The sequence below is a fragment of the Megachile rotundata genome, chromosome 9 (genome assembly GCF_050947335.1).
Source record: "Megachile rotundata isolate GNS110a chromosome 9, iyMegRotu1, whole genome shotgun sequence".
Taxonomy (NCBI): Eukaryota; Metazoa; Arthropoda; class Insecta; order Hymenoptera; family Megachilidae; genus Megachile; species Megachile rotundata.
This window is the reverse complement of record NC_134991.1, coordinates 18,153,020-18,169,644: the sequence shown is the minus strand read 5'-3', so window position 1 is coordinate 18,169,644 and position 16,625 is coordinate 18,153,020. Positions and strand designations below refer to the sequence as shown.

At 45.8% G+C, this 16,625-nt stretch overlaps 1 protein-coding gene across 10 annotated transcripts in view; it reads right to left on the bottom strand.

Annotated features, from left to right (window-relative positions):
* LOC100881294 (uncharacterized) overlaps positions 1–16,625 on the bottom strand; it is a 37,205-nt gene that overhangs the window by 15,263 nt on the left and 5,317 nt on the right. For 4 of the 10 annotated variants that reach the window (XM_076535461.1, XM_076535469.1, XM_076535470.1 and 1 more), the window contains exons 2-3: positions 3,837–3,942; positions 1,510–1,569 (exon numbers count right to left, since the gene is read on the bottom strand). In XM_076535461.1, the coding sequence (XP_076391576.1) occupies positions 1,510–1,569; positions 3,837–3,942 (166 nt within the window). Of the gene's footprint in view, positions 1–1,509; positions 1,570–3,836; positions 3,943–12,301; positions 12,733–13,421; positions 13,765–14,119; positions 15,864–16,625 lie in introns of those variants that run through there. The other 6 variants (XM_076535464.1, XM_076535466.1, XM_076535465.1 and 3 more) reach the window with 6 other exon arrangements.

Genomic DNA, 16,625 nt, shown 5'->3' with positions numbered 1-16,625 from the left:
TTTCTAGCCACGGATAAACGCGTTAATAAGATTACTTGGATCGTAATCGATATCGAAAGTAACTGGTAACCACGTTGATGTCCTTAGATCCGAAAATCGGAGAACCGCGGTAACGATAGTTACGGAGTAATTATGGAATCGACTGTCGCGTGTACGAGCAAGCAAACTTTCGTGCAAGTAAATGCGGAGGCGCATCGTGCTGTATCTAGGCTATATCTACACGGATGAAAGATAAAGCCTGCCGATATCAATTTTCCACCGAGTCACGACAACGTTCTGGAAGCTCTATGGAACGTTTTAAATAAAAGTCGAGATGTTGTCCTTAATTCGACAAGCTCTACCCGATAACACCATTATCGCTCGTGATTTCAACAAGTTGACTGTCTATCAAAAGCTACTTTAATCAAGTTTTTTTATAAATAAATAATAATAATAATAATGAATTTTGGTAATAAGCGTTAGGTGGTGCGGATTACGTCGTTAATTCAGTGAACGCGTTAAACGATACGTATCCTGGCCAAGTACGTGTTGGCAACAGATATTATCTGTTCGAGGAAGGAAGATGTTAACGAAAAAGGAAGAAAAGAAACGAGAAAACGTCCGTTATGATCCTATCGATTTATATTTTGTGTCGTTCGGCTAATTTCGCGATCGTTACTTTCGGTGTTTCGATATCGTTCTACGTCGCGAGAAATATCTCGGCCGGTTATGCGGTCGAGTAGAAAACTTCTATTTACAAGGCGTTGTCTATGTACGTATATGAAAGAGAAAGAAAAAGAGAAAAAAGAAGGGAAAAAAAAGGAGAAGAAGAGAAAAGACGTTGAAGGATAATGGTTGCAACCTAAACACAGCCTGCACAATGGATGCATTCGCAAACAACGGGGTACGAATGAAAAAGTTCACAGGAGATTTTCCGTAAATACTTAGGGGAAGCACGAGGGAGAAAGATTGAAACGTTTAGACTTGGTTCACACTGTCGTTTCATTTTTTCTTACCTCGAAGGCAGTTTTCAAGAAGCTCGTAAACTTTTCTACCGTACACAGGTTTTGCCTGGAAGCGATCGCGCGAGTGGAATATCACGCGAAACGACTCTAAACGCGAAAACGAATGGTAGTTATTTTCGCGTCGAATTTTTAGCCGAACACGGTAATAGCGACAGTGAAATCCAAGTGTAACCGATCGATCGATCAACCGATGAACCGCAAGCAAAGAAACATGCAGCGTCGATCGTTCGGCCGCGAACCATCGTTGATTCTCGATCACCGATTCGCGTTCTCCATGCAATCGCGAAAGAATTTCATCGTTTTGCAAAGTCGCAACGTAAGAAAGGAAAGAAAAGAAAAGGTAAATTACGAGAAGGAGTTTATCGGTTTTCGAAATAGTTTGTCGAATAGAAAAGAACATCCCTCGAAGGATAAGGATAAGGCTGTTGGAAAACGAGCGAAATAAACCGTAATAATCTATAAATGTTTGCGTATATTTATGTATAGCACCGATCGTTCGTCTTACCTTCGTTGTTTTCATCCTCGGTTGACTTGGCCGATTGTAGCTTCGCGCTCGGTTGCTTCGCTGCAATCAAAATTCGCAGCTGGCACCCTATTTTTCTTTCCCTTTCTCTCTCTCTCTCTCTCTCTCTCTCGCTCTCTCTTTCTCTCTTTTTCTCCCTCTCTCTCTCTCTCTTTCTCTCTCTCCCTCTCTATCTATCTATCTATCCATCTATCCATCAATCTATTCGTTCACCCTTCTTTCTTTTACATCGTCTCATTCTAGATTCTCCTTCGGTTTGCTGACCCGTTTCAATTTCGATTCCGTACAACAAATTCCCGTCCCGAATTACGGGATTTTCGCTATCGCTTTTGTTTCTTCCTCTTCCATTTTTTCGTTCGGGCAAATTCGTTGCCAATTCGAACGTGAATCGTTCGCGAACGATCGTTCGTTATCGGTAGTCGATAACCATCGTCCGACCGACTACATCCGTTGACTAATTACTTTCCCCGATGATCGCGCGAGTCCTATGGCTGGTAAAACGATTTAATTCGCGCGTGTCGTAAGACGCGGATCTTTGTGTCGAGGAGTTAATATGTTTTTGATCGGATCCAAACGATCGATTAAATTATTTTTTATCGACAGCCAATGTCCATTGGCGAAAGTATAATTTTCGTACGAGGCCGAGTAGATATCCCGGGTTTAACGATAATGGACGATAGCCGCGAAAACGTTCATCGAGCAACTGTAAAGAAATTTCCGAGGATGCAACAAGATCTTTACACGGTTTGCCTCTTTCGACAAATATCTCCAAATATCTCCGAATCCACTGTTGCTGTTGGCGAAACTATCTTTCGAGCAGTTCGATGAAAGTGTCGAGCGAAATAAAAAACGAAGAAAACTTGAAACGAGTTGGTTCGTTTACGCGATAAACAGAAAGAGAAGAAGAGTACGGTGAAATGTTACAACATCGACACGAACGAACGGACGAACGGACGAACGGACGAACGGACGAACGACTGATATCTATATATGTACATGTTATAGATCAGTGTGAATACACGGTCGATGGAAGAAGTTTCCGTACGTTCGATTAAAATTTCTCTCGATAAGCAAAAGTCGTAAACGAACGAGCAAAGAATATCGAATAGTTTTGGTTCGGGTAATTCTGGTTCAGTTCTACAGTCAGAGTCGCGAATTACGATCGGTGAGGGAATTCCTAACGAATTGGAATCAGAGAGAGGAATGTACGGAGACTTTCTTCCACGGACTAGAAACAGTGGAAACGGATACGATTTATACATAGTTATGCCACGTATACGAATCGCGGGATGAAAGATGGTCCGGTGTTAAACGAGTGGGATGGAGGTGAAACGTGACGATAGAGCGTGTGCGATATAACGAGACGAGATATACATGAGTGGTAGCACGATATCAAAGAAAAAATCACTAAACGCCTTTAAAGATATGTACTAAGGAAGGAGAAAATTCTCGGGAGAAATAAGAACGTGCCATACGAGCGTGAACTTTTTATTTGCCGTCTATCCAACGATACGCGTGATTCACATTTTTCCAAGATAACCTTACCTTCGGCTTTAAACAATTTTAATCTCGGCAATTGCTCAACGATTTCGATCGCGATCGAATCGAATTCGGTAAATTCGAAGATAGAATCACGCGTGTCGCGCGACGCCTGTAATTCGTTTCCCCGAACCGGCATTTGCGAACGTTCTTGCGAATTTGCGAATTTCCAACTCACGAATTGCAATATTTTTATATGCGATTTAGCCCTTTCGTTACAATTCGAATACGAAATTTTTCCTCGAAATCTCCTTCGTGTTCGTATATTCAATTTCATCTTTACGCTAACCAAACGTTGCGTTCTTTTATTGAACGTTAAATCCGCGTCCTCGGTAACGAAAGGGTTAACAACTTTCACGCTCGCGGCAGCTAACACGATTCCACCAAATTTATGGGAACAATTAACCTTTGAACAGCGTGGTATGGCTATTCGAGCAAATTCTTTTCGTTGATCGACGAAAAATATCGTGTAATTTATCGAGAATTTTCATATTTTCAAACTTTCAAACTATCTTACGGAGATTAATACTTTACGAAGAGAACGAAACTAATTGCTCAAACGCCAAACCGAGTCAACTATGCGACGATATAGCTAGAAAAAACTATCGTACTGATCAACAGATTGACTTCGCTATGTCACGAGGAAATATATATATATATATGTATGTATGTATGTGTGTGTGTGTGTGTGTTTGTTTGTTTGTTTGTGCGTGTGTATGTGTGTGTGTATACGAAAAATCATTAGATAGTAATATAAAGTATAAACTTACTGGACGTCGGCGGTGGCTGAGGCGCTCGACGAACGACCGTGTGCTCCTGGTGTGGACCGGTGTATTCGTGCCATGTGTACGTGCTCCTATACTCTGAATGGAGCTGCTACAATACACAATCAACGTAACGAGTTAATATAATAGGTCGAATAACTTGTCGTCGAATGTTAAAAATCGTATCAAAGATCGAGCAATAAAATCTAATAAACACACAAGTAGAAGCATCGTTAATAAATAAACAGAGATAAGCGAAACTCGTGCGAAACATGATAGTTCGTAGGCGAATAGATCGCGAACAGGCATGATATTTATTTATCTTAAAGCGATAAAACTGTTGTCGAATAAATTTCTTTATATCTGGTCGCGATATCGTCGAAAGAAAAGAGGTAGAATTCGGTTCGGGTAGAAATTTCTGCAACTTTTCGACTCTGTTTCGCTTAATCCATTCGTTACGATTCGATTCGTCGAGCAGCACCTTTAGCGAACGAGCGCAATCGTGACATATGTACGTCGTTCTATCGAGGACACACTAGACCGATACGTTTTTTCATGTAGTCTTTTTTGTCACGAGCTACAACGGACACGTCGATCGATGTCTTCGACGAATAAACGTAGCCGAGACAAAACGAAAAGTTTCTACGGCTCGGTGTAAAGGTGTCGATAAAACGGGACCACGTTGCGCTAATAAATAGCTGTATTATCTCCGTTAATGGTACGAGCTTTCCTATTTAAACGCGCCAACCTACCATTCGGAAAAGAAGAATCGGTGCTAGTTGGACGGACAGCGGTTGCTTTTTCGTTTCTAACGAGGGTTACAATTATCGTTAGATAAATAAATCGAAGGAAAAGCTCGACAGATTCGTCCTGTTTTCTCAAAGTTGATCGATTTAGTTACTTAACCCAGATAGAATCGTTGTGTGTCCGGGAATACGGAGGAGGCAACGCCGTGTCAAGCCAAGCCGGTTCACAGTCCAGTTAAAACGATCTTTTTCGCTCCAATACGTGCGTGCGTTTATTTCTCCTTCGGAGAGAGAAAGAGTACTCTATACAGGGTGTTACGAAAGTTCTAATAAATTAGGCGAGAAAACTCGTTCGAGAAGGTAAATAAAATACGTAGTAAATGTAGTAGGCGATTTGACCGTGAAAGCCAGCTACGTGAAACGAACGTACGCTACGCGAAGGGCGATCTTTCGACGATTACGTAACCTCGAAACTTCTCTATACGCTATTACCGCAGGATTTTTCGCGCAATTCGACGAGGAAGTTACGAGAAAAAAATGACGTATCGCCGAAGCGAACGAGTTCCACGGAGATTCGGAAATACCGCGTGACTCTAGACTCTAGACGAAACGAGAACGTTCGATGAACCGTGCGGCTTTCGAGATCGGGATTAATCTCGACTCGATCGCTTTCGATCTTACCCGCATCAATTTCTGACCTATTTCCCCTTGCCACGCAACCGAAAAGCGTCCGATATTAAAAAGCTATCTTTTCCAAAATTTCCTCTTTCCGTTAAAAAGAACATTTATCGATTAACTGGCAATCTAAGAGATATTTCCACGGTAGGTTGATCGACGGTACAATTTTCACGATTGGCGAGAAAACGTTTCGTATTTCGTGCTCGATCGGCTCGTGAACGATTCGTCGGGAACAAAGTTCCATTCATGGCCGGCTCCGTTAATGAATCCACAATGCCGGCACGTAGCACGATCGCGGAAACTTTGCGAATCTATATTCGGCCCGGCTTTCTATCTCTCACCGTCACCGTTTGTTCGTTCGTTCGATCGATCGATAGATACTCGTCGTTTAAACAATAACATCGGAGTCGAGAGAAGTCGGTTCAGTGAATTCGAAACGACGCGACGTTTGGAAGAGGGTTCAGTCGGCGTGAAATCGACGGACCTGTTCTTCCAATTATCCGGATTGCGAGCTGTCCAGTCGTCGAGTTTGTCCAACAGCCGATTACGAACTGAAAATTATTAAACGTTCTATCGCGGTTACGAGATACGCGTTCGTTAATTCGTATTTTAGACGAGCGAACTCTAAGGAGGGACAAAGGCAACTCGGCCGGAAACGAAACGAGCACGGAAGCGACGAGAAAGCGGACACGCTGAACGAACTTTGACACGCGCATCCGACTCGCCGAGTCTCTTATTGCTTTAAGGAGAATCTCTAAAGGCAACGAGTGCCTTTCTGTTTTCCTGAATTCGCTATTCGCTTAAGCTAGTTTATTCGCGATGAACTACGGGTAGTGGTTAAATGAACCAGGGAAAAAGCAACGATCGACAAGAGGTACAGGCAAGAATTCGAGTCCGGGAATTCCTGGCAACTCCTGGGGCTGGCTTCGCGTTCAATTATAGGACTCGTTTGTGCTCGAGTCTCGATTAATTGTGCACGCGATATCCGTCGACCTAGCAGTTTTCTTCGGTCCCGTTCGGTAATTATCAATTAACTCGCTGCCTCGTTAAGTGGAATAATTAACGACGTTACTCTGTTGAAATTTACGCGTGCCCTGTTCGTCCGTCGTAATCTCGTTTCATGATTTTTGTTGGCCCCTCGTAGTCTGGTCGCGACTTATACATGTATGTATATATGTACGTACGTAGAATTGTCTATGATAGAGGAAATTGATCCGAAGGGCGTTGCGGCGCGTCGAATCGACGCTCGAATCGAAAATATCGAAGGTTCGCGTCGTAGGGGCGCGGCGACGTATGAAAAGGTTAACTGTGCCCTACATCGCTCTTAATAAATGAACGTACGAAGAATCGATAGACGGGCATAGAATACGAGAGTTCGTGGCACGAGGCGCGCTGTATTTTTAAACGGATCGATCCATTTTTGATCGCTGCTCTTCCGTCTTTCCCTCTTCGAGTAAATTCCGAACAAACAAATTCTATCTACGCCACCGTACACATCTACCCGCTTCTCGTTTCGAACAATACGAAATCGTAAAATTAGCCGAAGGGCTAATATTCCTGATCGATTAATATTCCCGAGGAGTTTCTTCTTTCTCGTCTCGACTCTAACGCGATCACCGTACGAATAAATCGAATAAATCGAACTATCGTCGAGGAGATTTTCTCGAAATAATTCTGTTTTCGGAATAATAAGAATGAAGAGCAGCAGTCCGATTGATAGCGTCGTGGCCCGAATTAGAATAATTATTCGTAGCGCGAAAGACATATGAGCCTAAAGCTTTTGCAAATGGATTATGGAAGCCCCAAGCATCGACCCGTCCGTCTATCTATCGAAACCTTGCAGCATTGTTTTAATTGGTACAATGAACGCCGCTATACGACGTTGGAAATATTTCACGGTGTAGTTGTTCCTTCGATGTGTCCGCGTGTACGTTGCTATTTCGAGGATGAAAAGAAAATTTATGAAATTTCTCGCTTAATGCGATTACGTTCATCCGTGCGGCGAGCTCTGGAAGCGATCGAAGCCCGTGTCGGTTCACGTGCTGGCTCTACGGAATGGTGTACGCATAAAATCGACCTTGAATCCTACTATTTCGAGCATACGCCGATAAACGCGTCGATCGAAAAGGTTCTTTCTTTTACGTTATATTTCGATATCGTGCTCGTTTCCTAAATCGTAGATCATGCTTCGCGATATATCGAAGAGTCGAGTTGCCAGGTCGAGGACTTTGGGTGGCTCCATATGAATAAGTTGAAAAGGCTCTCGGTAGTGACAGGAGGAAAACACGACCGTAATTGGGGTAACGCGAGGCTAGAACAGCCGTTTCGTTGTTACGATTATTAAGGTAACTACATATGTTGCCGTTGCTGGCGTTGAAACGAACCGGAATCGGAGGATTTACGAGGCACTCTGCACTGTTCAGTGCGCGACCGCTTCTCTTCTTTTTGCTCTCGAGAAATATCTCGATTAGTGCATACGATTGATGCACGTATACCGAATTGGTATTAGCGAGAAAAGTGAAATTTCTCTTTCCTGTCCGTTAGTTGGATAACGCGCGTAATACCTAGAGGTAGCCAAGATCAGAAACAGAGCGTTCCGTGCCAACAACTTGTTACGAGAAAGAGAAAGAGAAAGAGAAAGAGAAAGAGAAAGAGAAAGAAAGCGACAAGATCGAGAAGAATCGCGTTTGGCCAGCCAATAGCTGACGTGGCAGAACCGTGCGGGTTATGCAACGTGCCGCATCTCCCAGCAGAGAAAACCCCCGCGGATAGGAATAGTTTATGGTTCGCGGACTCGTAAGAAACTCGTTTCGAGGAGAAGAAAAGGAACGAAAGAAGCGTGTTGCAACGAGCGAAATTGCAAGTAACAGAGGGAGAGTGACGTAACGATGACGATGGTCTGCTGCGAGTCTGCTCTAGCCGCTATACGGCGGGTTATCAACACGATTGCGCGTTGTAAAGGACGTTCAGCTCGACTCGGCTGAGGGGCATATGGCCGAGTAGTAGGAGTCAACGTACCGCTCTACACAACGGGGAATATCGACGAAGGAGAAACGGGTGGCGCAGTGCCGGTTCTCCTACTACCTGCAACTGCACTCTTTCGTGCCAGCTGCATGCAGACGACGAAATATACCGCGCGTCAAAGTCGAATAAGTCCAGTGCAACGTTCCCTTCTTCGAATCGATTGCACGACCCCCCTCGATCGATGCACCTCCTCGCCTCTAATTACCTAATACCACCAATTTTACTCGTTTTCCCTCTTTCGCCTGTTCCTCGTCTAACGCTGTAACCTCGAATTCCGTTAGGTTTCGTATCTTCGATTCCAAGGAATATCCACCGAATCGCTTCCTCGAACGAAATTCCAAACGAATTCCACCGACGTTCGTGTCAATTGATCTCTAAAAACGCTTTTTTATTCGGGATACGAAACGACAGGCTGGAATTATTTGTCGGGTTAATTTTACCCTACGAAAGGTAATGAAACACGTTCACGCGAGACCTAGTTCCACGATTACGTGCGATTTTCGAAGCCGAAGCCCGATTTCTATCAGCCGTTGCATATCGAAATATTAGCCTAGTCCAGAGCTATTATTAATCGCGAATCTAATTACAGAGAGCTCCTAGTCATACTCCTAGTCTACTACGGATTTTTCGAACGGTACAGAGATAATCGCACTTTAGCGCGCGTTAGACCACTATAGGCGTTGTTGGTTGTAACTCGTATTATGCCGATCAGTTTTCTGGATAATTATATTGTCCGCTTGGCAAGGAAGGGGAAGCGATCGGAAAGTGAGGAGGAGAGAAACGCGTGCCGTTTTAAAGCGACGATTTGTTTGGAAAACAGTGGAAAGTAGGGTTTATCCCCGTAGGCCGTACACCCTCCTGCACTGGCACATTCTTCCCTAATATCGTTCCGAGTTCCCCCGATGCGAACGAGGCTTATTACCCTTTTCGAAACAAGTCGAAAGGGTAGTTGGGTGAACGGTTGTCTAATTTAGCCATTGTTGCGCATTGCAGCGTACAAGTAGTAAAAGTCAACGTACGTACGAGCGAAGGACCGTGCATGTGATAGTGAAGAGAGAAGGAAGAACGCGAAGGAAGGTAGCAGAGTGGCGCAGTGCCGGTGTTTCTCCTTCCACGTTTCGTGACGTCCGGCCACTCTACTTGGCTCGATTGTATTTTACGTACACTCGGTGAAAGATGAAAGCCGACGCCTCACACTTTTCGCGTTCCATCCCATTGTACCCGCCGTTTAAGGACGATGGCATCGCTCGTGGTAAGGACGCGCGAATCGATTTAAATCTCGTTTCGTCGATACTGTTCGAAAAATATACATCTAAAGCGGACTAAGGGAACCAACAATACGATTTCGTAATACAACGATGTCGCGTATCGCTTTCGAGCTGAAATTTTCTTTAAGTCGACCGAATTCTTTGATTCTTCGATGGACCAATTAATTTGCAATTTACCGTCAACGAAAGTATACAGAACGTTTTAACGGAAGGTGCATTCGATTGTCCGATACTTTTTCAAGGAAACTTTGTCGTTCGCGTACGTATCGTCTAACGAAACGTAATCGGTACAATATTTCTATAAACGCGTTAAAAAAGTTTGTTGGAAAAGTTTAAAAGACAGAGGGATGGGGCGAAAGAATAGAGACACGAACCTACCACCGGAAACATGCCAATTCTCCAGGGCGAGGATTTATGAGCCGTAGCTTGAAGTAAACCGCACTGCGAACAGCCGATTCCCGTTTTACCCTCTCGGCTGAATTAATCCAAGTGCCGCGAAGGTCGAGCATCGTAATTTCATTCGGCTGGGGAACGATCAAAGAAATCCACGGGATCGTACAAGAGCCTTTTCGGAAAAATTCAAACAGCCATGTATTACCGCGTGTCTCTAATAACTTTCTCCTTCCGCTCTCCTTCTTTTCTACGCTCGATTCATCGATATACATACGTACACATATTATCGAGAACCAGAGAACTATTATAGTCCTCTACTCTAGATCGCGCGTAGAAATGCAACGCGCAAAGGTAGCTGAAAGGTGCGAACGTACGGTTTGCACGAATTGGATACGACAGGGAAATATTAAGCATACTAGGTATACTAGTTACAGTAAGGATATTAAATATAGCTAGGTACTATAATATGTAGATAGAATACGTGTAGCAGGCAACGAATAGTACAGGCAGGTAACCATGCGAAGAAGAACTAGGATAAGCGTATTAATAATAGGAAGACCGGTTACGCTAGCTATGCTAGACTATACTAGACACGTTAAGCATACGTTGATAGCGCACCGGCGTAATTACTACGTTTGCCGATATTAGCTTGAAAATACGTATGAGCAGCGGTAAACGTGTTTCCAGTCGATTCCACGAATTCTCGGATCGCCGAGCAAAATAGATTCGCGAAATAATTTCCGTGCCGCGATGCCCCTGTCGATCAATGTCCAAGTTCGCATTGTGCTCTCGTAACAATGTGCACGCGGATGATTGGCTCCTTGGACGCAGGAGCAAGAACCGATAATCCCTAATACCGTATTACTTATCGGACATCTATTCGCGATTCGCAACCGCTCGATATTCCGAATTTTCGAAAACCGAGCAAACGACGCTTTGCCTCGGCGTTCGACGCGTTAATAAAGGAAACGAGCATTTTCGAAGAGTTTCGCCGAAAAAAAAGGTATTTCGGCAAAAATAAATGTCGCGCGTATTTCGAATACGTTTAGTAATTTTAAAATATAGTATCGTAACGAAAACACGTGTTGCCGAAGCACAAACGTATAAAGGGAAGTCAGCTTTCGAGGCAACGATCGATGAAGCTATAAAGCTTTCCAGGAACGTGAGTCGAACAAAAGTTACGTATAGAAAAGCCTTAATGGATCGTCTAAATAAAGAATATCAAAGGGCTTTTCAGATGTTTTTCGCTCGAGAACAAAGCGTAGGATCAACCTTGAATAATTTCCAACGTCCGAACGATACGAACTGTGTATTGCAACAAACTCGATTAACGTTTAACGCGATAAACAATAACGAACGGCTGACTCGAAAATCTTTCTTTTCTTTTCGAAATGTCTCCTTCGACGTAGAAAGCTTCGGTCGGCTCGGGAAAAAGTAAGCCGTCGAGCTTTGGGCCGTATCTCGATTAGAAAGACAATGGATCACGAAGTTTGAGTGCTAGCCAAACTTTCCCCTCTCATCCAATAAAGCCGCAAATCCCCCTCGGCTAAATCGTTGTCGTACTTAGAGATTCCGATACCCGGCGTGGAGATAATATCAGCGCCGAGATAAACTACACGAGTACACACGAGTATACGTATAGGCATAGACGTATAGGCGAGAATAGAAAACTCGCTTTCTAGCTTCGATCGACGAAGCTACGATTTATTTCTGCTGTTCGACTCGAGTGGCTCCTGACACCGGCACCTGATTCCCGAGTAACTTGGATCCTTCGACGCACTCGTCGATCGGTTATTGGAACTCGTTGGTGAAACCGGTCTCGTAAGCCGTCATTATTTATCTCTTTGCTCTGCAATGCAACTTAACCTAACCGGTAGAAAATTGTACGAACGGTACCGTACGCGAAACGAAATATTCGTACGGAAGAGGACGGAAGTATACTTTCTCCTATCGAGCCCATGATCGTGTCGGTAGTAGAAATGTTCGCGGATGGAATACCCGTATAAACCTGTCTAGCTACAGTCCGACAAAACAGAGACAATGATCCGTTTAACTGATCGATCGATACCGAGGATCAGCTACGAAGGTGGTTACGGTCATTACGGAAACTAAATCGCCACGCGTTACTCGCATCGTTCCTCGATACTAACCGATTCGTCCGCGTACTATCCTGAAAGCAGGTACTCCCCTCCCTGCTGCGAGATTGGCTTCGGTTTAAGAAGGCCGCGTGTTAATGTTCGCTTAATAAGGCAGGAAAAGCGAGGTAAAGCCGGGTATAATCGGCAAGAAAACTCGATCGAAAAGACGGAAAGCGAAGAAGAAAAGAAGCCGGCAATGATCTTCGGAGGAATTTCTGTCTCACCTTGTCAATCGGCATTGAAGGGCACGCACGACAGAGGTTCCAGAATGAACCAATCATGAGGCCGCAGTGTGTAAGGCAGTGGAACAGTAGTGACACACAGCCGCTGCGGTAGCAACGGGGCCGTTCGGACGACGGACGGCGGGCGATGGGCGATGGGCAACGGGCGACGGGCGACGGGCGACGGGCGATGAACGACGGGCACGCTCGTCAGGCCAGGTTTGATTTCCTCCCGAGGACGTGGCCCCTCGGCGTCGACGATGCGGCTTACGCTCGGCTCGACTCCTCTTTCTCCTCCTTCGCCACCACCTCCACCACTCCTCTACCGCCTTCTATCTTCTCCTCCACCTTCGCCTTATCTCCTGGCGCTTTTCCGTCTTTCTTGCTCCGTCGAAGCGGCGGTAGTCGCGAACGGTGATCGGCTGCTACTCCCTCTGCGTGTACGCGTTTCTACGTTTGGATGTGTACGACACGAGAATCGGGCAGGTGGGCAAGCGCGCGTGCAAACGGAAAGAGAGAAAGAGAGCGACGCACGGCCGAAGAAAGGTGGATGCATCGAAAGACGCAACGTTACAGGTACCCTTTGCATCAGCTTTGCACCAGCTTTGCACCAGCCTTGCACCAATACCGTGTACTCGAGATCGCGTCAGGATGGATGCTCCGTTCTAGTCGTTCGATCACGCTTTCCAGACCAACTCGTGTTCCGGCTGATCGGCCACTGCCGCAAGACGTTCCTTCTCGAACAAGTTACGAGTCCTATCGAACACTCGATTACGCGAATCGCAACGAAACAACTAGTTACCGATAATAATTCGATAGAAGATAGCATTATCCTGACACTCGACGATACTACTGGCGGGGTTCGTCTTCCGATACATAGGATAGAAAGGAGATTATCCCGAGCCCCGTAGACTTACGGGGTTTTCGGATCGTGCGGTTCGCGGAAACCTGCGAGCGCAAATTGTCGAAAAAATTTCGCAAACGGACGATAGGAGGACAAAGTCTCGAATTAAGAGCGAACGAGTCCGAACGGAAGGGAATAGGAAATGGGGAAGTAGCAGGAGCAAAGCGAGAGAAGAGAGCCGGGAAGCGAGTAAAGGGGCGGGCCGTGTTCGTGGCCTACCACTCCATCGTCTCCGTCGTCAGGATTTTCCGCTTCCTTCCCCGGCGATCAACTCGCGGGTCTCGTATCCTCTTCTCCGGACAAATTGTCACCGATCACTGTCCGCGTCTCTCTTTCTCTCTGACCGGATAAAAACCGTGTGTTCGTGGATCGGTAAACCGGAGAGCCGCTGCCGTTCCCCTCCGGCGTCCTTCGTTCGCCGGTTCAGATTCACCGCATCCGGAAGCTAATTGTCGGACGCGCGTGTCTGCGTGCGTGCTCCCGTGTCCGTCTTCCGTACACCGTAGATCAGCACGTCGAAGGTCTTTTTGCTTGCCGACACACGCGACGCGCGTAAACGCACCTAATTAATCGAACACGTAGTCAACGTAAATACGTACGTACGGGTACGAGCGTGTATAGGCTCTGTTACTCTCTCTCTCTCTCTCTCTCTCTTCCCGTGACGCGAGCTTCCCGTGTCCTCCGAGTAGCAACGACGTGCAAATCGGTTGAAGAGCCGGACACCGCGATGCGAGTTGGCCTATCGAGAGAGGGATGTATATATATATATATATATATATATATATATATATATACATATATTGGAAGAGGGAGATAGATATATATGTATACATATACATATATGTAGAGAAAGAGAGAGAGAGAGCGAAAGAGAGAAAATAAGAAAGGGAAAGAAATATATGTATAGGCGTGTGTACGTGTATCGAGGGATAAACGAAGCGTAACACTCGGACGCGTTGTACGAACGGAACGACGAGACGGAGGGCAAAGCGAGAACGGAATCGTGAGAGGCACTGGTCCCCGACGCGACGCGACGTTGCGTAGAGCCTTCGAGCGGCAGAACGGTGGAGCGCCGCGTCGCCGGCAAGACGGCTCGGCTGTAGAAGGGGTTGCCAGAGCGCAGGCGCTTCGCCGGATCGGGTCGATAGTCCGCAACGTTACTCCCTGCTTTTCCTCTCTCTCTCTTTCTCTCCCAAAGACGCATCCTCTCTTTCTCCCTCTCTCTCTCTGTTTTACATCGCCTTTCTTCCTCGATTCTTTTTCTCGCCTTTCTTATCTTCTGCTCCGACATTGCCTTCTTATTGTTCCTTTCTTTTTCATGATTTTTCCAATTTTTTTTTTTTCTCCCCCCTTGCGCGACCGATCACAGCGGTCTCTCTTTCTCTCTCTCTCTGTTTCTCCGTTTCGCCTAACCCCCTCGCTATCCTTCTTTTTCTCTTTAACGTTGCCCTTCTTGCCGCATACTTTTTCCCTCTTTTCTATTCTTCTTCTGTTTCTACGTTCTTTATACTCTCCCTTTTCTATCTTCGATTCGCCTAAAAACTGATTCTTACTATGCTTTTATAACTTCCTTGCCGAATTTCTTCTCATTTTTCTTATTCTCTTTCGTCGCGTTCTTTTTTTCACCTTCCAGATCTTTATTCTCTGATCCCCCATTCATAATTTTTGTCGTTTCACTCTCCCTCTCTCTTTCGCACCTTCTATTCGCCTCTCTGTTCGCCCGATTCGAGCACGTTCCCGTCTCTGTTCGTGGAGAAACACCCTCTTTTGATCAGTCTCTTCCTTTCATCTTTCGCGGACGCGGTCTACCTTCCTCGATTCTTTCCTTCTCTTCCCGCGTCGATCGCCAGCCCGTCTTCCTTCGTTATCCTCGTCTCTGTGGAGCGATGCCAGTTTCGTTACTCGTCTCTCCTTTTCTGTTCTTCGCTCGGTCTCTCTCTCTCTCTCTCTTTCGATGTACTCGGTTCCCCTTTGGCGACAACACCCAGTGTTTCCCCCGCATCTAACGTCTCTTGGAGAACTTTTCCCAAAGGTAATAAGTGTATACGTTCGATCGTGCCTCTTCTTACGTCGCAGCGTGGAAAAACGATTCGCGCGAACGTTACGAAATCGCTAGTACGCGACTATATGTAGAATGGTAGAATGCCCCTTCGACACGTGATTAATGCGACGAGACCGTTGCCGTAATTAGCAAGTTTTGTCGCGGTTCACGGCTATTCCTGATCGTCGCGGTATATCGGTATTCGTTGGTCCGTTGCATTATGTCGCTGGATCGTCGATACGTCGCCAGTCGTATCCCCGTACAACGTATCGAAATATCGGCTTGGTTAGTTATACGGAATAAAACGAGCGAGGAGCGGAATCGTCGAAAACGTTAGAATCGGATAAACGAACGAGTAAGAAAAAAAATGTCGAGTTTCCCGATGCATTTTAGTCATTTTAACGAAGACGGTCGATGAAATTTCCGTGGTGTTATCCTCGTTTTTCCACGATGCTTTCTCCTTCTCGCTCTTTGCCAGCCATCCCTCGCTGGGTTGCCGTATTTTTCGTCTTCGTCCGTCGTTCGAATCGGAGTCGTTTCGTCCGCGTAGTCGGCGCCGCTCTGTCGAGCCAACGTCGCGTCGCCCCGCGTCGGGACGACGCTGCGCTGCCAACCATCCTGCGGTGGCTACGTTCGCGGCCTTTCCAAAAACCGACAAACGCCCATCTTCTTTTTCCTCGACATAGATTATCTTTACGCTTTTTCCTCCGTACGAGGAAAGCTAGAAAGTTCGATCGAGTCGACTACCTGTAAGGATCGCAATTCTTCGAAATAATCACGCGTTTTCGACGCGGAGTACGACGGCGTCGACTTTCATTCGGGTACGGTGTCCGAAGCAACTACGAACCATCTTATTTCCATCCGGAAAAGCGCGCTTCGAACGTCCAATTGATACGTTGGGGATTCTAAGCCATCTTTTCGCGTTTCGGTAAAGGCTATTTAACCGTTATTCGAAATATTCGATCTGCCGCTTTCGAGATCGAAAGGTTTCCACGTATCTGCGGAGGTCTGGCTCTAACCGGCAACCGGTCATTTCGCGTACACCTTGTGCGTCTATCGAGAACGTTAACCGACGGTTTTGTCGAAATGGTTATGCAATATTTCCTATTTATTGCCGGATTACTAGTTTTCGTTAGTAGGAGGGACACGCCTGCCAACCATTCGCTCGCACCGCGTTTCCATCGACCCGAAGCCGCTTTTCCAGCAATATTCGTCGGCACGTGTACATATACTTCTCGTACGATCGTAAGCGGTGCTTACGTTAAATAACATATCCGTGACCCAAATAATCCCGAATTCTCAATCTGCTACTCGTTATTCGCCGTACATGGACGATATCGTTACCTGGTCATTGAACCAGGGAAACTCTCCGTAACGTTGTT